At 48.6% G+C, this 22,705-nt stretch overlaps 1 protein-coding gene across 2 annotated transcripts in view; it reads right to left on the bottom strand.

Moving 5' to 3' along the window:
- bcor (BCL6 corepressor) overlaps positions 1–13,582 on the bottom strand; it is a 32,399-nt gene extending 18,817 nt beyond the window's left edge. For both annotated transcript variants that reach the window (XM_085384138.1, XM_085384139.1), the window contains exons 1-4: positions 12,717–13,582; positions 8,620–8,795; positions 3,877–3,958; positions 540–3,686 (exon numbers count right to left, since the gene is read on the bottom strand). In XM_085384138.1, the coding sequence (XP_085240264.1) occupies positions 540–3,686; positions 3,877–3,958; positions 8,620–8,738 (3,348 nt within the window). In that variant the 5' untranslated portion in view covers positions 8,739–8,795; positions 12,717–13,582. The remainder of the gene's footprint in view (positions 1–539; positions 3,687–3,876; positions 3,959–8,619; positions 8,796–12,716) is intronic.
- Positions 13,583–22,705: the final 9,123 nt, after the last annotated feature.

Raw genomic sequence — 22,705 nt, 5'->3', positions numbered from 1 at the left:
AACTACTGTACATGTCTCTTTAGCACACTCAGCACTAACATGCTTTAGCCCCAAGGCAGTCACACAAGGACAAGCACATACGGAGACACAAACACGCACACACGCACAGAAATAACCTTTACAATGGCTGCTCACTAATCAACATACAAAGATAGCAGCTCTGGTTAACCTTTGAACTGCCACCCCATTAAGGAGGGTCTCGACTGGCCAGATCCCTAAGACAATGATAAACTATAAAGGGACAATCAAATCTACGGCCAGGACAGTAGCGTGACAGCAATTATATTGTATGCAAAGTATGCCAATTCCATGCAAGGTTTGCTCTATAGGCTGATCTGAATATTGCAGCAGGGGAAAACTGAGAGTGGCCTTTGAGGTTTTATTCCTGTGTGGATGTTAGAAATCAAAGTATGTCTGAAATGTCTGCACATAAGAAAAGTTGCTCATAACAACCTCTCCCCATCCCATCAATTATCTTAAACCCAGTTCATTACGTATTGCATGTATACACAAACGTGCACAGTTGTTTGCAGCCTTACCTGCAGAGCTCTCTGTTCACGGCTCAGCTTGCTCGAGTCAGCATATAGCTCAGTGGTGACACATTTAAAGCGGTCGCCAACGTAGCCTGAGGAGTTAGCAATCCTTTTGGCCAGGCTGGATCTACGAGAGTTTTTAGATGAAGTCTGGCTACCGTCTTCTTCCTCATCCCCTTCTCCCTGAGACTCCCCCAGGTCAACAATACTGTCTTCTTTTTCAGTCTCTCTCTTGGGGACTTTTTCCAGGTCGGATTTCTTCACCATATCTGTGCAGTGTTGTGTAAGGCGAGAAATTCTGCTGTCCCCCCTGTCCCCTTTGTCCCTACCAGAGCTGCGCTCCCCTGATGTTCGAGCACAGCGCAAGGTGCTCTGATCTTGGTCTTCAAGGTCTGGGCTGGGGCTCTGCTCCTCACAGCTCTCCTCTGCTTGGGCAACCAGGCACGGAGAAGCTGGGGATATGCTAGATGTTGCCCCAGCACAGCCAGTGTCCTGGGGAACCTCTGCTCTCCCAAAGGGAGCTTCTGGTTGTCTGTCACTGTGGTTGGGCTTAAGGTTAGGACTCTGTCTGGAGTGGCTTGGATAAGGAAGGGAAAGGTGGTGTTTTGGTTCATACTCAGTCTTTGTGAGATTTTGGTTACTATGATAACATTCATTTTGGGAAGCCTTGGTGCTGGTCTCGGCAGAATGTTGTTTGTGGCCTGATGGTGTAGTCTCCATATCTGTGTCTGAGTGTACAAGGTCAATGCAGACAATCTTTTCTCTGGATGTTAAAGAGGAAGAGGGGTGTTTGCTTTGACTGCCACACTGTCCTTGTGCTCCAGCTTCCCTGTCAGGCTTCATTTGGTTTCCTTCGCCTATCTCTTTCCCACTGTTGTTATCTCTGTGGTTTCCACCTTCTTCAACAGTTCCCCGAGATTTCTCCTGTCCCCGGGACTTCAGTGTTGCATCTGCCCTTTCTGCCAGCTTGTTGTCAGAGTGTGTCTGCATCAAGGGATGGGCCATCTCCTGTGAGTTATAAGTGAGATATTCTCCTCCTGGACCAGGGAGATTGTGGTATGGTAAAGGGTGTTTTGCTGCCAGGTGGGTTGGATAAAGGCTGTTGCTGCCCAGCAGTACTGGGTGAGGGTAAACTGGGCCTTTTCCTCCAATTGGCACAGAATGTATTGTCATGTTGTCTGTGATGGGGTAAGGTAGGTATCTGTTGGCATAAGCCAAGCTGTGGTTTAGATAAGCCTCATTCTGTGGAAGGTAAAGATGGCCAGGAGGATGACCGTTCTCTACACAGTGCCTCTTGTAAGATGGCACATCTGGGGTTGTTTCAGCTCTCTTACTGGTCTGGGAGGGCTTCTCTGTTCCCTCTCTGTGGTGACCCGCAGCTGGTGGAGGTTCTGACTGGCTGGGGCTGTGTTTGACCCACTCACCATTATGTTTGGGAGAAAGAGCCCTGGAGTTGACCACAGAAGTGCCAGATGGTTGAGTCGAGGAGTGGTTGAGCTCTTCTATCCTTGGACAGGATGAGCTACGTTGCTGAGGGAGTACTCTCTCCAGACCTTTATTTTTGATAACAGAGGGTGAAGAGCCTTTAGTTTGTGAAAGACCCAGGTCTGTATTAGGTCTCGGAGAGGTGGGCAGGCCCGGTGTGTGCTGTGCGTGAGAAGGTGATGGACTAGGTACGACCCAGGTGGAGTGTAAAGTGCTGATCATCTCTGGTCTGTCTGAGACCTTTGAAGAAGTGCTGCTGACCACACAATGTGGATGGGGAGAAGGGGAAAGGTTTTCTTTTAAGAGCTCTCTGTTAGGGGGAAGTCCATAACGTGGACCTGAAGTGTCCATCTTAACTGGGAATCCATTGGAGGGCAATCCAAAGTCTAGCATTCTTCCAGACAAATCCAAAGGCTTCTCTGCTGGGTCTTTGGTTGCCTGTGGTTGGTGAGCTGGTCTCTCAGAGCTGGCTTTGGAGGGAGACCTGCTGGGTCTTTTCTCAACTCCTGCATTTCTGGGTTCAGGGGCCCCATCTCTTGGCCTTGATTTGTGGGGGCTGGGTCGGGCAGGAGAGGGCTGCTCTGATGCCATGCTGCTAACAGAGAACGTAAGAGGAATGGACTGTGCGGATGTGGATGAGGCAGATATTGAGGAAGTGGACGACACCGGTTGTCCTATCCTGGCAACCGGCCTTTGCAAATCCAGTGAATTGTCGATGAGAGCAGGAGGAAGGGGAGGTTGTGGCAGGCGAGAAGAAACACGAGGAGAGGAATCAGTAGGCAGACTACTGATACCACTAGTAATAATACTACTTGTATTAATATTGTTGCTAGAGCCCTTCCTGGACGGAGGTCTGCTCGGTCTGATACTCCTGTTAGGTGAGCGGTCCCTGTCTATAGAAGCTTGATGGTGCTGAGAAAGAGGTGAGGGTTGGTGAAGCTGCTGTGCAAATGGAGGTGCAACACCAAGCCCCTTGTCTTGGCAGTGTACCAGTGATGTTGGGGCCACGGTGACTGCAGGAATCCTCATAGGTGGTGCCACCAGGGGTGAAGAGATGGGTGAAGCAGGATAGGGAGGCATATAATAGAGCCTGTCAGCAGCAGAGACCGCTGCAGCAGGGGTAACACTGCCTCCCTGGGCTGCACACAGAGAAGGATAGGCCAGGTGCTGGGGAAGATAGGGGTTGGGTTGGCTGAGCAAAGAGGCTTTGTACATGTTTAGAGCTGCATACTTGGATGTGTCCATGAAGGGATACATGCTCGCTTCGGGGTAAGGGCTGAGCCATGGCATGCGGAGGTAGCTGCCACCAGCACTTGCCAAGCCCAGTTCAGATGCTTTCTCTCCAGGCCCTACTCTGCGTTCCAAGCCGAGACCTTCGGCTCCAGGAACCAACACGGGCTTGTGGAGACTTGGATGAGCGCCCTTATAGAGGCCTAGGTATCCATTCGCCGTCTTACGACTGTCCAGAGGGCCATCAGGCTTATAGATGAGTTCTGGGAGTCCATCCCTGTTATAAGTAAGTGGAAGTGCAGGCGCCTCTCTGCCCTTCTCTGCCTGAAGTGCTCTGATCCCTGGATACACAACCCCACCATGGAGATGAAGCCCATCGTGTAAAAGAGTGCTTCGGTCCAGCCCCATTGCTGCCAGGGGCGTCAACCTTGCATCCACCTGCAGCAACAAAGGAAAAAGTATCTATTAGCACACAAAAAAATATATATATATATCCTGACATCAGCACAAAAACAAAAGAAAAAATACTACTAAAGATTGAAAAAGAAAATCTTGGCTTGTTTTTGCTAAAGTGACTTATGCGACAAATGAGTACAATCTGTACATGGGGATGAGCACGGGGACTTGCCATGTTTCGTGCGATATGGTTCCCTTGTCTTAGTTCCAGGTTGGTTTGTGCCTCAGCATCGACATCACGAACAGATGTTGCCCTGTGGAGATGAGCAAACAGTTAGCTGTCAGTGTCTTGGCTCCGTCACACACACTCACAAACAGGCACACACACATGCAAGCATGCACCGCAGCTGTGTTGCAATGCTGCTGCAAAAGCAAAAAAACCAAACAAGCAATTACAAAAAAGCGAATTCATAAAATTTCAAAAGAGGAAACACATTTTAATTCTTGCCAAGACTTAAACAAATGTGTCTCTGCTAAACAGGGATTAAACGCAGTCCAGGGATGTGCAAGTGAAACGAGGCAAGAGCAACAAAATGGCACTGTCCACTGAAGCGCTTGCTAGAGATGAAAGCACAGTGTGGGCTCCCCACTCCCACCCCTTCTAATCTGTCAACATCTCCCCCATCCCCATATCCCCCTCCCATTACCCCCAACCTGCCCACCCTTGGGCTAGACGTGCACTGTGAAGCTGCATCTATTCAGTCACGTTCCTCACACACTGGTTTTTCTATGCCCTCTTTGACCTGCCCCCTCGGCTGCCTCAGCCAGCAGAGCGAGGGAAGATTATGCATCACAGACCAATTTGGTGGGAGACCATTTACCACCCGCCAACACAGAGCTTCAGATCAACAAACACTCACACCAGAACACGCACACACACACAAGCACACAAAAAGAATATCAGGCAGCAAGAGAAAAGAGACGACTGTGCAAAATTTTTAATAAACCATAGATTTGAAAAATAAATCATAAATTTTAAAAATTAAGTTGACAATAGGAAACTTTTTTTAAACCCCAGAGGTAGTGACAAAAAGAAGAAGAAAAAGAAATCTTCATAAGACCCCCGTTTGTGTGAAACGTCCTTTAATGTCTTCTGTTTAGTATAGATTAGAATTTTCTTAAAGCACCAGAGTACAACAGGGTTGTTGTTGTATTTTTGTAATGACAGGGAAAATGTGAGAAGTTACAAGAGGATGGTTATCAATTATTCATTACTGCAACAAATTCTGAAGACAACAGATTCAACAACTGGTTGCTAAACCTGTGCTTTTCTCAGCTGGGTGCTGATGAGTTCGATTTCAAAAGGGGGAAAAGAACCAAACACGCCTAATTTAATTAAACTGCTGCGAAAGCAAATGTACAGAAACTTTCTGAAGAGCTAGGATTTTTTTTTTTAAAGAGCAGTGGCAACCGACGTCAACCCTGCATGTTCGTTACTGCCTGAGTGACATCACAATGCCCTGAAAAACAATGTCTCACACACACACACACACACACACACACACACACACACACACACACACACACACACACACACACACACACACACACACACACACAGGGTTTCAAAGATTTTAATTGCGCAAATGTCAAAGTATTTCGGACCCTTAACGGGTCATGTGGTATCTTAACAGCTTTTCCCTAAAAGATTAAAAATGAAATAAAACCATCAAACAGATGAAAGGATGAAAAAACTGTTTAAATTTGATCCCCTTTTCACGATTTGGGAAATATTTTACTTTGAATTCTGACTCGATCCCTAATTACGGTAAAAAAAATAAAAATCTTTTTTTTCTGAAGGGCAGCCGTGGTAAGCAAGCACATACAGGAGTGCGGTGAGAGACGGTGAGAGAGAGAAGAGGCTTTAAAGAGGGGGGAAATGAAGCTTTGCAGAGAAACACGGCCCCTCGATCATTGCAGTAAAACGCCTCTGCGCCTCGCTGGCACGCCACTTTTATTGCCGTGACCCGGGGCACATTAATCAGCCTGCTGTGGGCCCCTCGACACGGCTTCTCCCTGTCCCATCCTCCCCCACCACCACCCTAAGCCACAGCTCCGCCGCCAGTCCACCGTCAACATCATCCGCGTCGGAAGCGAAACGGGTAGCTTGTGTGAGAGTTCGTGGGCACAAGCGAGACGGTGTATACGCACGTGTGCACGACCACGTGTTCAGCTGCAGGAGTTTCGTCAGTGCACGGGGACGCTGTTCAGAAATCACACCGCTCCTTCCTCAGCGCGTTTCTCTGCGTGCCGCTGTCAAAAAGCGGATCGTGTTGCGCTTGCACTGAAAAGTCTGCGCTCAACCAGAGCTCAACAGCTATAACAGCAGCGGACACAAAACACCCTCATTCAAACCTTTACCGGCGTTTCTGTCCAAATGAAAGAAAACTATCATAAACACATAAATCTGCTGAGCTTCTCTGGAAGGAAAAAACAGCAACTTGGAGATCGAGCGTTTTATGACAGTACTATCTCTACCTAGACTATTTTTAGATGAAATGAGCAGCAACAGGGCCGAGATAAGAGGTTGTATCGGGGCAAAAGTCAGGATGAGGCACCTGATAAACGCTGAGGGGGAGAATGCGTGTCTGCGGACTATCTCCCGCATAACTTCAGAATTGCACGAAAACGCTAAAGCTTTCTTTCTGCCTCCTACATTAGTGGGATATATAGTCATATGTTTATGTTAATATGATAAATGGGCTGGTGTTTGTTTTAGACGCTTTAAAACCTGCTGCTCAGCTCACATCCACATCGCGTGTGCAGGCAGGAAAAGGTTAAATCAGGGCCCACAGGCTATCAAGACGCGAGCAGATAAGGTGTCATTAGAACCCTGTAAAATAGGTGTTTGAGGATTTTCCGGGAGTAAGTCCTGACATACTTTCTCACTGTAAGTGGATAGATGGAAAGAAAAGAATGAAAAGAAAAGCAGGAGGTGGGAGAGAAGGGAAAAGGCAGCGTGTTGACGCCCAACCCCACTGGCTAAGAATAGTTTGCGCAACAAACAACTCCCGACGGCCGTCCAATCCATCACGCTGGCCTGCAGCAGGCGGAGGGGGGAAGGGGGGAGGGCAGCGGTCGGTGCTGCTGCGTTTATAAACCAGACCGCTGGAGCGCAGCCCCGACGCGCACCATTAAACTGAAAACCACCGGGTGTTTTTTAGCGGAACCTGGTTTCAGCGCTGCGTTTCAACGGAGCAGCTGTAAACAAAGCCGAAGAGACAGACTGATGAAAAAAAAAAATAGGAGAGAGGGAGGAGAGGAGAGGAGAGCCAGAAGACAGTCCCGCTTCTCCCTCCTTTGTTTCCCGTCTCCGATGACAGCGACTTGAACTCTCAGTGACCCGCGGCAGGCGCACCAGAACAAACACCGGCACCACTCATCATTTCCTCCAGGGCTGAGGCCTCTCCCCGCGCAGCGCAGTGGTTGTGTGCATACCAATAACGCGCGCGCGTGTACAGGCCTCATCTCCTTTTAAAAGTTGATAAATGACCGCCTAGAAACGTTTCAGTGAAAGAGCTCGGGGCATATATTAAGCACGGCTGTTCCGTTTTTACGATCAGCCCGCCGCGCGACCCTGTTGTTGAATTTCTCTCAGACTGAACGAGGAAACCGGGTGGCAGGTCTCTGCTGTGCGCCGGGGGAGAATGTAGGCTACATAGGCGCCCTCTCGTTCTTTGTCCCTGGAGCTTTGCCAGACTCTCTGAAGCGGCAGAGCTGCGATCAGCTCTGAAAAAAAAGAAAAAAAATGCACTGTGACGCAGGATAATCTCCGCAGCGACGGGGGTGGGGTGGGGATAAACATGGATTAAATGCGGGCGCGCGCGCACACGCACCCCCACCACCACACACACGGGATCACCGTGACGGCGGTGTGTTTACACGCACTCGAAACGAAAGGAATTTTTTTGCGCACACGGCGGAGAACATCTGCGGCAAAACACGTGAACAGCAACTACAGTCTGGCTACAAACTCCACAGCCTCAGGTCACCCGATCCCCGGCATTAACACCCAGCACCGTAATGAGCCGGGAAAGGGGGGAAAAAAAAACCTCGGAAGAGAACGCCGGCCCAATTTGAATGGTTATTCATTATCGAGCCGACGTGTGCCAAATGGACCAATTGATCATCTCAGCGCAGGCTGCGCAATCTATGGAAAGCTGACACGCTGTAGTTTCAGATTTAACAGAGCTGTGAGCGCAAAGTGGAGGGAGGGGAGGGGGGGAGTGAGCAGGAGATGGAGGAGATAAATGTTGTGCGGGGACTCGGAGGAGAGGCGCGCTGCTGCCGGAGCGCGGAGCTGGAAGGAGAGATGGCGGCGCCTCTTCAGCTGTCACATTATTAGCGGCGCAGTTGTAAACAAGGGCCCCCCGCGTCCTCCCGGGCCGCTGCACAGCCGCACGCAAGTCGGTGCACGGTTCAGTTCCCCCCCGCAGCAACACGGCCGTCAACAACGGCGACATTGTGAGCCCTCCTCCCCCCTCGCTCTCCCTCCAGTGCTGTCACCAGGGCTCGGGCGGCGGCTGCTGAACTGGCTCTATTCATCCCAGGCCAAATGAGGACTAAATGGCTCTTTATGCCACCAAAGAACCCGATTGTAACAGAGATGCGCATGCACGAGCCGGCCCGCGTTTACCGGAGGTTTTTGGAAACGCTGGCATTGCTTTCATGTGTTTCTGATAAAAGCACATGATGATGAAGGAATGATCCTCTTTCATGTGCCCTCTATTTGTTCGCTACTTTCCAAAGGCTGAAGTTCCAAAGTGTTTCGCGCAGACGGAGACAAGAGGATGTTTTGCCTCTTTTCATACGCGCTGCTTAATTAACTGCGCCCTGTAAATTAGGCCAGACAATCTCTGCTGAAACAATTAAGTGTTTACCCTCACGGTACGACCCACGTGACCACCTTCCCCACCTCGAGGTCAGAAGCTCCGCGGCCGACACAGGCTCGTGCGATGTTACGTGCAGACAGCGCATGACGCATTCCTGGCTTTGAAGACTGTCGGCGTAATAAACTCCTGTCGCTATTAACATGCTGCGTTGCCAAGAGTCTGTGGGATTTCGTCAGAGATGCCCGAGGCGCAACGCGGTCTAAAAAAGAGAAGGGAAAAAAAGCTTCAAGACCGAGCCTGCAGAGACTAGGGAGGAAGGAGGTGAGGTGTGTCATCATCACTCTGCCGCTAAATCAATCACACCGCGGGCCAGAGCGAGGTCAGCAAACTAAATCCATTCAGAGTGAGATTTAGACTTTAATTACAGCCCCCCACTCGTTCACGTTACATTAAGCCACCACTGATGACATTTATCAACGATCGCTGCTGTAAAATAAGCAAATGTCTAAAAAAAAAAATCGCTATTAAACCAACATCCCTGGGTCATCGGCGCCAGAAAGCAGCTGCTAGAGGAAAGAATAATGCTATGTGCCCCCCCTCTCTCTCTGTGGGTAAAGCAGTGGAGAGAGGGGGTGGGAGGGTAAGTGACCCGTGAGCTCCAGACCTCGTCGAAACAAAAAGCTCTCTCTCAGAGAGAGAGAGCGAGAGGTGGGTGGAGAGGGGAGAGGAGGGAAAGGGGGAGAAAAGGCGGAGGGGAGGGTGGGTTCTCCCGTTTCATCGCGAGGTCCCGGGAGGCCAGCATGGAGCATAGCTTCAATCAAACCGTGACGTCTCCTCCGGGAGCTGCGCAGCGCCTGGAAAACCGATCTCTCCTCGGCTCTCTGCCGTGCCTCCCGCTTTTGTTCACACGCATCTCGCCTCAGCAGCGAGTGCAGCGCCGGCAGCGACGAGCCTGTTGTTTTATATCCATGCGCGTGAGAGACACACACACACAGACACACACAAAGGAGCGCGACAAGAATAAGAGCGCCTTCATATTTCTGTCTGGATGTTTACCGGGACACAGGGCATTTCTTTTGACGAATTCCCCCCCGGACTATTTAGAGCACAGAAGGTTTGATAAGCAGGAGCGGGTCCCGTGATTGTAATGACACGCTCTCTCTGCTCACAATATTCCCCGCGTGTTCCCTATTGATTCCGGATTAGAAGCGGACAAACACCGGGGGGGTTAATTGGTTTAAAATGGAGGTGATGAGGGTTGTTTCTATTCTCTTAAAGGCAAGCAGATCTCCAGCTCCCCCCGCGGGGCAATACGCTGACACGCTGTCACACATCATTCAGCGGGACAATAAGTCCGGCAGTCCCCGAGGCTGCTGTTGCCTCCAGGTGAATTGTGCGCCCACGGACCTCTGTGCTTTTTACAACTGCGGATTTCTCCACGTCTGCCTGCTCAAATGTCTTTAATGCTTCACACATCACTTCCCCACCTCTGCTGATTAAAAACCTGCACATGAATTGGCTGCACGTATGCAAGCGAGGTGACGCTGGCAAAGGTGAAAGTAATTAATAAACCCCCTCTTTTCTTTGCACGTTTCTGATTCTAAATTATGTCTAATTAATAAAATTAGCACCAGATGCAATCCTGTTTTGCTAAAGGGGGGTGGGGGGGTGGCACTGAACCGCACTCTGTCAGCTAATGGGCCTTGGCAATACAACACTGTTTGTGGAAGAAGTGTGAAGTCTTCTCGTGTGAAACAGAGAAAACTCAAGTATGTCAATCTAGCGAAAGCAGCCCTCCCTTTCTGTGTTCCGACACCTGGAAAACAGATCAGTCCCACACTGACTTCGCGGCGCACAGTGGAAAAATGATGCGCAAAACAGTCCGACGAGCTTTCGCTAAAAATAAACTCGGCCCACACAAATGCGAAGTATTTGTTTTAGGCTTCCACGGCGCGCAGCGCTTGGGAACCAGACTCTATTGCAGACGAACCAAACTAAGCAGCCGTCCAAGTTTGTGCAGATAGTGTTTATTCCACGGGCCCCAATGAAATCCGTGCGTAACTTTTATTTGGACACCGAGAAAAAAAAAACCCAAGTCGGACTAAACCTGAGATCGTCACTGAACACACAAGCAAAAGTTGTTGAACAGTTATTTCAATTATAATAGAAGTTAAACTTAAAAATACCCTTTCAGTAAGTAATTAGCCCCACTGTCACGCAAAGTCACATTTAACTTCAAATAAATGCCTTCCAGTTGTCCAGCTTTTCTCTGCCATCCCAAGTAAGACCGACGTTTAATTTATATATAAACAGCTCTTTTATTCTGACTCAAAGCCACCTGAAACTGACCCCTCCACCCACACACCCACCCCTTTACAGTGTCCCATCCTGCTCCTGCAGCCTGCCGGCAGCCGTTCGCGTTATTGCAAGCGTTTCTTCGACCGTTTATCCTGCGCGGGTTGGCTGCTGGGGGCTGAAGTGGTCTTTTCAGTAGCTGCTTCCCTCACTCAGCTCGTCAATGAGCTGGAGCCAGCCAATATGAGGCACATCGATCGTCCTAAGAGAGCGTCCCCTAATTAGTGCATGCGTGGCTCCAGGACAGGCAGCAGGCAGGGCAGCACGGAAGGAAAACTCCCCAGATACGAATCTCTCTCACAGTCTTGTCTGCGGTGGAAAATGTGGTCCGATAACATCAACCTTCTAATAAATGAAAAAAACAAAAAGCCCCACTTCGCATAAACGCGCGTGAAACGCAGTCTGCGTTGCTCACAGAGGAGCTTCAAAGAATCGCGAGGTAAAAGACGACTCAGTTTGGAACGCATCCAACGCGCCTCGCGGCGCTTATTTTCAATTAAACTGCAATAGTGGAAGAAGCGGATCGCGCCGATTGACGTCGCGCACAACAGCGTGAGGAGGGTGGCGAAAACGATTTTTAAAGTTAGCGCAGTGTAAGTCAGTGAAGTGGAGTGTGTGTGTGTGTGTGTGTGTGTGTGTAGGGGGGGGGGAGAGAAAGAAACCGATAATTACGGGAAGTTTATTATTATTATTATTATTATTAAGTGTTTGGGGTTTTTTTTTTTCTAAGTGAAAGCGTCCCGGTGACACATTCTGTGCAAGAGAGCAGCGCGTATCGGAGCTCCGGGAGGAGGAGGAGAGGTGGAGATGGTAGGAAGGGGGGGAGAGATCCAAACTGGCGCTACGACGAGTCTCCGTGCGCATTGCAAAGCCTAGTCATACAGCAAGTGTGCCTGTATGAGTGTAACGCAAAGTCATATCCGAAAACACCTGCAAGACTCGGCGTGTGAGTGGGGAGAGAGCGAGAGACAAAGAGGTTTCCATCAAGTAGACACGAAGGTGAGCGGTGCAGCCCCCGCGTCCCGTCTCTTCCCCCAGCGCTATACCTTTGATGAGACAAGAGATTATCAGTCCACTCCGTCCAAACCAAACCTCCCCCGCGACACACACACTCCGCGGCACACCAACAGCCCACACACACACACACACACACACACCGCGGGGATGCCCTCCAACTGAACTGAACTGTGCATAAACGGAGCAGCAGCGCTCGCTCGCCTTTGGCAGGGCGAGGCTGGATTCCGTAACCTTGTTTAGCGCAGAAGCTCCCGTGTGCGCGCACGTACACGCGTACACACACACACTACCTACCCTCAGCCCCACAGGCACACTCGCGCTCTTCGTCACACAACAGGGTGCGAAAAGCCTGAATAGTCACCTTCGAGGACGGCGCCACTTTCAAGTTCGCTAATCTCTGGGATGTCCTTCTCACCTCTATCAGCTTGACAGGGCAGTTGTTAAAAGGACAAACTCATGCTCGGATAATTGTGTGTGTGCGCGCGCGCGCGTGTGTGTTATTTATCAACCACATGCCACTGCCCCGCCGAAACGCACAAAGACCACCCTATGCGCTATTCTTAGAAGTGGCCGATCCTCTCCCCAGTCTGCGCACAACACTGGACGATCGCGCTTAGATTCAGCCCCACGAGGGGACTGTTTTTAATCAAAAACACACCACATGAAAACACAGGATAATTTAAAACACCTTGGACGTTATACTGCCATTAAAAAACAGCGCTACACGTTTCGATCGTCACGCGAGGGATTTCACATCAAAGACACACGTTAAGGAAAATAGGTTCTGATTTGCCATTGATTGCCTCACCTGGTTAATTGGTGCAAGTTCCAACCGTGCTCAGCGCGCCCCGACTCACGCCTTATTTTTTTCTTTTCTTCTTTCCCCCCCCCTGTTTTTTTTCCCCAAGTTAACTGGAAGGGCAGCGATCCGTGCGTACGTAGACTTGCCCGGTCACGGTCCTGTCCGCTGGAGACAGACGATCCCGGCCAGAGGGAGAAAAAAAAACAACTAAAAGTGCCTAACAGGTTACTCACTTGTCATAAAACAAAACAAGTCTTACATATAAAGCTTTGGGTCTTTATTCTTTTGTCTACAAGCAGCTCTCATCCATTCCACTATGTTTCAAGAGGAGTTTTTGCTGCTGAAAATGTCACTTGGGTTTCCATAAAGCAAAAACAAAAAAAGATCCTGCGCCGAGCAAAAACAAACGGCAGGATAAAGAGAAATCCACTAAAGAAAATCCGTTAAGGTCCTTTAAGTCGTAGAGCACTGCGCCGTATGGCCCGGACCCCTGAAGGATACAGGTGACGAGGTCGGCGGAATCGCGGAGAAATTAATTCAGCTCGGCCGTACCGCGCAGCAGCGCCATGTTGGGTTTCAGCGGAGCACGCCGTCCTCGGAAAAAGCCCCTTTCTCCAGCTCTCCGTCACTCCATGTCCTCTCCGACGGCGGAATCTGTGTCGCAGAGGGTTTGCTGAAGGTTATTCCGCGTAGCTTTCCGTCCCGCGCGTTTCCTTCGAGGATCGTAGACAACAGCCCGGTCGGAGCCCTCGGTTCGCACCGAGGACGCACGGAGCTGTACGGGGAGTGCCGCACAGAATGGATGAGCGCTGCCGAGACCGTGCGGCTCGTTCCACTCCCACTCGCGCAGCTCTACCCAGAAGGCCAGTCGGGAGACCGCAATTACCATAAGCCTCCAGCTCACGGCACTCACTGCGCGCGCACGCGCAAAGAGAGACACACACAGAAACACCGACACACACACACACACACACACGAGAGTCGCCGAAACTCCAAAACAGGAATAGCTGAGGTTTTAACCGAGAATAATTCAGTGATGAAAAATGAAAATAGGTATTTGACTAAAGGAAAAGTTCAATGAAGAACTTGGGTTTCTAGATCTCAATGTGCAGTTTGGTAACAGATACAGGGACATTTATGTTTAAATATATAAAGAGACATAACGAAAAGTTACATATATGCATGTAAATCTGTTTCTGCCTCTTGATTGAGTGAAGGTAATTAAGATGGCCCGATACTCTAACCTAACCACACATACATGGGGGGTTATGTTTTTAACAGCAGCATCTTCTTAGCTTCCTTATTTCATCCACTTCTTCGTGAATGTTCTAATTTTGACTCCACTGTTTTATTTTCAAATTAAATGCCAGTTTGGTCCGTTTTCTCCCTGAGATGAGATAAGGTAAAATCAGCGAAGCACAAGGCAGTAGAGACACAGAGAGAAGAGGGGGAGAGAGGGGGAAGCTGCTCAAGGCTGGGGCACATCTGTTAAGGCTCCCATGTCAAGTAAAGGAGGAGGAGGCTATGAATATCAAGCCTGAGGTGTGTGGATCGTGTGCCTGCATGGGTGTGTGTGTGTGTGTAGGGGGGAGAGAGAGAGAGAGAGAGCTCCAGGCAGAAAGAGAGGAAAGCCAACAGACAGACACACAGACAGAAAAACAGACAGACAGAAGCAGAGTAGGAGTAGGAAAAGAGGGAGACTTGGCAATGGAAGGTCTGGCTGCATTTGCCACAGCTGTTGAAAGTAGGAGTTAAACCAGACAGTCACACACAAATAAACAAAGCTCACAGAGCACTCACATATGGACGCGTTTAGAAGCTCAATTCATCGCAAAGGCCAAAAGTTTGGCGTCAGAGCACGTGGAATTGAGAGAAGAGCTTCTTCTGTGAAATGAAAAGAAAAGGTAGCTGGGTGCGCGACAAGAGCAGTGCTTTTTCAGGCTGGACACAACTCGAGGTGAAAAAGCCATGGTGCAAGTTTCTATTGCAGGCAATTTAAAGATCCTTTTATTTTTTATTTTTTTCTCCCAAACCTAAATAACTTCAGGGTGAACTGCCGGGCACGTTTGCTCTGATCAGCTCCACCTGTACCTCTCAAAAATGAGACCTATCCCACTGCAACCACAGCTGCTAAACCACAAGACAGCTGAGCCCCGTGTTCACGCTTAACCAACTCGATGTGAAAGCGCCGTTTGCGAGGTGTTAAAATCATTGTCATTCGCGTTGAAATGTTTAATCAATAGGAAAAATGGTTTAATTGCTTTTTATTTCTCTTTTTTTTGGTCAACAACCTATAAAATCATGCATCTCAGCCAACATCTGGCAAGAAGTGGGGCAGGCGGGTTACTCTGCTCAGTCTCAGCTGGTTAAACCTCTCTGCAGTTCCTTCCTTCATTTTATGACCACATATGTACAACCAGACACACTTTTTTTTAACACTTCTTTTTCGCCTGTGTGTCTTCAGACAAATGAAAAAGCTTGAGTTAGTGAACTGTCTATGCTGGTGCTGCTGTACAACAAGGCTGCATTCAGAATAATTTCAGCATAGCGTGAAAAAAGGAAACGCCTTGCTTCACTTAAATGATGCTTGTCCACTGACGCACCAGGTGTTGCTCTGCAGAACCTGAAAAAGTATAATCAATTCAATGTAGATTGATTTGTACAGGACCAAATCACAAGAACAGTTGTCTCAAGGTAGTTTATATTGTAAGATAAAGACCTTCAAAAGAAAAGAGAAAGCGCCAAACAATCAGATGATACCCTGTGAGCAAGCATTTGGCAATAGCGAGAAGGAAAAACTCCCTTTTAACAGGAAAAAATCTCTGTCAGAAGCAGGCTCGGGGAGGGGAAAGCTGTCTGCCTTGAGCAGTTGATGGTGAGAGAAGAGAGACAGGAAAACATTCATAAAGAAGCAGAAAAAGTCTGACAAAGAAATCTAAATCTGAGTCAGCTTTTATCAGATAAAGTAGCACGGGACTGAGTCATGCACTGTTGTTGACATAACTCTAAAGCTGCTGCAACAAGACTCCAATCAAATCACTACTGATGTGACTGCAAAATGAAGCCATACTCTGACATTTAAGTTGTCATTTAAGTTCACGGGCCACATTTAGAACATGAACTAAAATTTCATCTAGAGTGGGCTCTATCCACTTCAGTTTTATTTTGTTTGCATAAGGCCAAATCACAAGCGCAGGTGTCTAAAGGCACTTCACACTGTAAGGTATAGATAATACAATAATACAGAGAAAATCCTAACAATCAGATGATCCCCATATGAGCAAGAGCTTGGTGACAGTGATAAGAAAAAAACAAACCCTTTTAACAGGAAGAAACCTGTAGCAGAACCAGGCTCAGTGAGGGGCAGCCATCCACTGCAACTGGTTTGGTGTGATGGGAGAGAGACAGTACAAAAACACACTGAAAACACAGAAAGTGGAGTATAAACACGTAGTGAGTGAAAAGAGGTGGGTGAAGAAGAAATTTTCAGTGCATCGTGGGAAGCCCCCAGCAGCTTAGACCTACTGCAGTGTAACTAAGGGAGGATTCAGGGTCACCAGATCCAACCTTAACTATAAGCTTTATCAAAAAGGAAAGTTTTAAGCCTAATCTTACAAGCAGAGAGTGTGTCTATCTCCTAAACCCAAACTGGGAGCTGGTTCCACAAAGAAGGAACAGAAGAAACAGTTAAGAAACAGAAGTATGATGGGCTCTTTGCTCTCATTACAATGAAACACTACCATTGTGACCCAGTGAAACACGTGGGCACGGCCCTATGGTGTAACCACTGCTATGGTAGGCCATGGTTATTATCTTTGTAAGCAGGAAAGTTTGAAAAATGAAAATGATTCAGACCTCTTGTTTGGATTGCAACACAACACTTCCTGGTGCAGGAAAAAGAAAAATGCAATGAGAAGTCCTGACATCCTCCTCTGCCTTTCATTAGAAATCTTCACACTTTGGACAGATTTGGACCTTTTAGCGGACCACTTCTGAGCCCACAGGCCGCATGCTTGGCACCTTTGACCTTGAAGGTTAACGATGACAGAAAGCTTCACTGCCACAGAGCAGGTTCACGTCACGGTTTCCCAGGAGCTGTTGCCCACTCCTATTTCACCAGCTGGCGAGGATGTAGCTTGTCGTTCAAATACCTCACTTTAGGAGAGGCTGAACAGGAGCTGCTGACAGATGGGACTGTGTGTAACACATAACACACACCATCCAATAGACTTTTCATGTTGGTTTTAGGAGCATGACAATGAATGGATTACACAAGAATAGAAGAATTAGGCAATATTTGAGTCTTTCTTAAGAAAAAAGGAAGATAATGAACTTGGCTGAATGAGACTTGTAAGATAAACTTTAACATTCAGTCACTGCTGGTGTTTTGCTTTCTCCTCCACTTTTCCTGTGGATCTAAGGGAGGTAACGAAATTGCAATAACACTTTGAAGAAAAGGCCCAGGACGCACAATAATCTTTTTATTCCATCAAACACAGCAAGCCGAGACTCTAAACTACGCATTCTGGACTATCCTGGTTAAGATGTATTATTTATGTAGTTACAAGCGGCAGCTGGCATGTGACAAACTGCCCTCGTAGCTCTGTAGCCAGATTTTGGTTCTGCTAAAATGTTTCTTTCCAGGCTAAAGAAATATGCCAACATTTATTTCCCCCCACTACATATAACACCATCTTTAGCCTTGGCAAAGTGAGTGTCATGCTCTACACGTTCAGCCACATTGCACCATATGTCCCATTTACTTCTGCTGCCCAGATTTTTGCAGGTAGGATCCAACCTGGCAACCCTGAGATCTCCTAGCAAAGCACGGGCTGTTTGTGCTGTTAGTGTAAATACTGGCTTATAAAGGGATTCGACGGGCTACTTTTCAGAACTGTCCAACCGTCCCGACAGTATGCTTTATTATGAGGCTCCATTTAATACAAAGTCACCAAGAATTCTCTATCGTTTACAAATATGGAAAACCTACAGTGCTCACGTGACAGAGTCTAGAGTCAGGAAAAAGGAAGTCAGAGGGTATTTTGGAAAGACAGACATCACTGCACACACCCTCCTCTCTCTTCTCTCCCCTCCAGCTCTGACTCAAGGGGCCCTGATGGCAAGTGGCTCTCTCCATCACTCACTGGGAAACTGGATTAGGATGAATATTGCTGGGAGAAACCGCAGGCCAAACCAGATTTCTGGCGCTGGACACAAAAACACACAGCTGCAGCTCCAGAAAAACACCTTCGCTGACAGAGAGTCTGAGGGAGACACATAAACAGGTCTGGGGAGAGCGAGTCCAGCCCTTTTTTTCTTTTTTCATAATGGCCTCACTTTTATGGCTGTGTGTGAACTTTGCGGTTTGAAAAGCCAGCCCCGAGAACAGCATGTGCCTTTGAAAACCCTCTCAGTGGATGAGAGTGACAAAAACATCCCGCTTTAAATCGTGATGCCTTCCTCTCACTGCCATTTTATGTCATGTCAGAGAAGCACGCATGTAACGTGTGCATCTTGTTAAAAGAACCAAAACAGCGTGATCACACACGCGCGCAGACACAGATGCATCCTGGTGTGGAAAGTGCTGCACTCTGGGGGGTCACAGCGATCCAGCCATCTGCTGTTGCAATCAGACACTGAAGCAGCAGCGGCCTGGCAAAACACGCAGTTCGCATGGTGAGTTCACATGTGCACCTTCGGCGCACGTTTTGTCAGTTGCCTAAAAACGGAGACATAAAGCCACACAGCGCCGACACACATTTTTTAAAGGGGGCTCACTGCCAACACACACGCACGCACAAATGCACACACTCCAGTTAGGCAGGCGGGCTCAGATTGCAGGAAGCTCTTTGCACGCAGCTCAGTCCACAGCAGCCGGTACTAATCAGCACAATCCACCTGCAGATCGTTATGGATCGCTTACTGCAACTCAAACACAGAAACTTGCCTGAACACTCGCTAGCACGCACAAGCCCGGACATGTGCACGTGTGCAATCAATAGATCTATGCTCGCTTGCAGCACGCCGTTCACGACAGTCCACACTCACTGATGTTTTGCTTTGTTCGAGTTCACCTTAAAAACGGTGACTGCGCTAAAGCGTGGACACCTGGGGGGGCTCATTTGCATATCTAATAACTAATCGTGACTTTTTTTTCTTTTCCTCTCCTTCCTAAGTGTAAGGCCCCGCCATCAGTTGCTTTAAATCACTTTTGTCTAATCTGCAATTCAAAGCTCCGCGGTTCGTGCGAGGACTCGAAATGCGCTCTGATACAGGCTACCGAAATATCAACACAGAAGCCGCTCTCTCTCTCCCTCTGTGCCACACCAGCGCACGATCACGAGCGCGCGCACACGCTCTGGCACGCACATGCGCGCACCGCTGCCCCCCCCACCCCGGTGTTGTAGGGCTAACCGGTTCCACACAGGCGCGCCACGCTGTGTTAGCGCGGCCTCACCGGGGATAATTACAGCCTGGCGCGGCAGGGCGAGCGTGGCTCCGAGCCAAAATGCTGCTGCTCGCGAGAGAAGCAGAGCGAGCGAGAGAGGGAGAGAGAGAGAATAATTGGAGCGCTGAGAGACATTAACCTATAGATTAAGCCCTAATCAATAGGGCTGCTAAATTCATCGATGCGATCAATCAGTGGGCTCATGACATAAAAAAAATGCGATCCCTGTCACGCATTTCTTATTTCGACCTTGGATGGGGTGGTGGGGATTAGAAACGGCAATCCCCGCTTCCAAATGCGCGCGCATAGAACACTGAACAGACCCGTCTCCCTCTCTCGCTCTTTTTTTTTTTTTGGAGAATATGAAAACCTTCAAACGAACCTTATCTGAGAGGAAGGAGAAGCGGTGGCGGCTCTCAGCAGCGCAGTACAAGAAAGATCTCTCTCCCCCCCCCCTGCCTTCCCTCCTCCTCATCCTCCCCTCCTTCTCTCTCGTCTGTCGGCCTCTGTCGAGTTCCGCTCATAACCTCGCCACCCACCCTCCCAGTTCCCCGCCTCTGCCTGCTTTCCGCTGCTGGCTGGGAGCGCACACACACACGCGCGCGCGCACGGAAACAAGCACACACCTCTTTATAGCTCTCTCTCGCTCTGACACGCACCCACAAGCATGCACACACACACACACACAGACACACAGGCAGACAGCGTCAATAAAAAGCCCAGCGCTGTGAGAGGCCGCCGGCACTCCACTCCCCCCTCCTGCCACTGCGATTAGCGGAGGCTGGCTGGCTGGGGAGAGGCGCCCCTCTGTTATCTGGGGCGGTGGCAGCCTGTGTGTGTGTTGAGAGAGAGCGGGGGTAGAGAAAGAGATTAATTTAACTCTTTCGGGGCCGGATCGCAGCGCTTAAAGCGCCGCTCGCTGCTGCACTGTGCTCAGGCAGCAGCAGTAGCGGGCCTGCGGTCGACACGCTGGGAGATAGGGACGTTAAACAGACGATTCGCAAGCGACAGCTATAAATAGGAAAGATCGCGGCCACCGAGGTCACGTCATTGGTGGTGTTTCTCGAATTTCAGGGGATTATTCGAGTCACACACAGGCAGGTTTTCTGCACAGCTTATACTGATATTTTTGGACCAAATCCTCAGAGGTTAAAATGAAAAACCTGAAAGGATCGTGCAGCCTGTTGGCAGCACTAGGAGTGACTGCATGCGATGTTTAGATTATAGGGCTGGAACAATGACGCCTGGTCGATTAACTGATCGACAGAAAAGAAGCAAAGCTGCTTCTGGCTTTGTGTGTTTGCGTTGGCAACACAAATATTAGATATAAGGATTTGGGGATATGCGTGATGGTGAGGGGCGTTTGGACTATTTTCTAGTACATTATACTGAATTCCGAGTGGATGCAACTTTTTTGTTTTCAAAATTCTCTTAATGTACTAATTTGGTCTGCGGCTAGGACTTCGTAGGTACCTCAGTGCCTTCTAGTAATATGACGTGATTTTGTCAAAGCCGTTACGCAGAAGGTGACCTTCGACATCTCTACGCAGCAGTCGTGACTGCAATGGCAGAGAGATTAGGGTCCAATTTTTTTAGTGGCAGGCCTGTCCTCCTGCAGACCAGCGTTTTTAACGTTTTTTTTCCTGATTGGTTTTCGCGCTAAAAACTACTTGGTTATATTAAGGCAAGGATCGTGGTTCCGTGTAAAACCCTCCCCTTCAAACTGGTAGCCCTGTGCGTTAAATATGAGTTGGGAACGAGCGACCATCTCAGCGCTTTACGCACAGAAGCCAAAGGACACTGTGCGTTAATGATCCGTGCCAGCAGTCAAAATAACACCCCCTGAGAAGAGAACCGGCTGAGTCGAAGCATCTGGGGGAAATTGATCATTTCAGCTTTTACGAAATCCTGGTTCATACTCTAAATGGAACCTGATGGTATCTGTCACATAAGTGGATTCACATTTGTGTAGACACTGAATCATTTTGTTCCAAACTGCACTGTGATTGGGCAAAGCTGTGCTCCCCAAAAATAGAATTTTGGTATTTGGTGATATTTGTTCTGTATTTACAGTTTGATCAGATCTGCTCTGAGCAAATGATCACAGACCCAAGGTCAGCGTTAAGAGGACCTGAGGATTTTGCACACTCTTCTTCTAGATATTTAGGCACTCAAACAACACCAATACCAACACCTTAAAAGAAGAGACTAGACTAAAATCCATCTTTTGTGCCCCTATACAGATATCAAAAACAGAGTAGTTTCTTACTGTTACAGCAGAGTAAGAAACTTTTGCAGCTGCTACTCTGGTTTTGCCAGATTTGATGACCATGTGTGAAAGACAGTTTTAAGATTTTTGTACACTGCAGTCAACTTTTATAGCATTTGGTATTGTTTTTATGACCACAAAAAATGGCCACATTAACCTGTTGGTTGATCACCTGGGCAAAAGGTTAATAATAAGAAGAAGGGGGTAGGGGTCTTGCACTAGGCCACAAATTGAGAGGCATAGGGGAAAAGGAGCCCAGTTTACAGGTTTCTCTACATTTGCAACAACTTCCACTCAATTATTTAGATCAGTCATGCTGTAATCTCCTCATTAACCTTCTTCAGCCTTTTTTTTTTTTTTTTTACTGTAAGCAGCCAGTGAGCTGGTATTAGGAGGTTATACCCTCCCCCAACGATGCCTGTAAATACTGCCGGGGCTCTAAAGAAACAACAACAAAAAAAACAACAACAACAAAAAAAAAACAGCAGACAGGGCTCCCTGTGGAAGCAGAGCAGAGCAGCCACAAACACCCATCAGGACTGCCTGCCTGCCTCCCTTTGGCTCAGAGGTGACAGAGCTCCAGCTTGTTTTTCAGCGTCTGCTGCTGCGCTGTCGCCTCTCCCCTCTCTCTCCACTTCTCCTCTCCTCTCTGTTTCTGTGCGTCACAGCTAGGTCATGGCCGGACTCCAACAAATGCTCCGGTTTCTCGAGCCACACGCACGCACACACACATACGCACACACACACAAAGGCACCAGGAGCACACAAACACTGATCTGACAAATGATAGGGTGGCGAGGCGAGGCGAGCTAATAGTAGGCAGTGCGCCTGCTGACATGCCCGTGGGCCGCGGGTGTTAAATTGTATCCAATTACGGCGCATGCGACGATATGAGGGGGGAATAATAATTCTTCTTGCGTGACAGGGAGATTCGCTTATTTCACGGGATCTTTATATGAAGTGGGGGCGCAGGGCTCGATGTGTTCACACGTTTGTGGGCAAGCTGTGTTGTCTATGCACGTGGAGGAAAAAGATCTGGTTTTCCGGAGGACACGTTGCCCATGATCCATTAATCAAAATCCAGTTAATAACGTTTGGAGATGGGCAGGGTCCGGTAGAGTCCGACCAATAATTAATATCCATTATTTAAGCAGGCCCCGCCTAAAACAGGCCTGAATGTACATACACATAAACAGACAAACACTTTGCAGGCAGGCAAGTGGGAATGAGGAATGGCATCAATGTGAAAATGAAATAAACAGGCCTAGTCTCAGCTTT

Source organism: Rhamphochromis longiceps, linkage group LG16 (assembly GCF_057381845.1).
Source record: "Rhamphochromis longiceps isolate RC_006_pf linkage group LG16, R_longiceps_female_GT1.1, whole genome shotgun sequence".
NCBI lineage: Eukaryota > Metazoa > Chordata > Actinopteri > Cichliformes > Cichlidae > Rhamphochromis > Rhamphochromis longiceps.
Note: the sequence above shows the minus strand (reverse complement) of the source record. Positions and strands in the feature narration are given on the sequence as shown.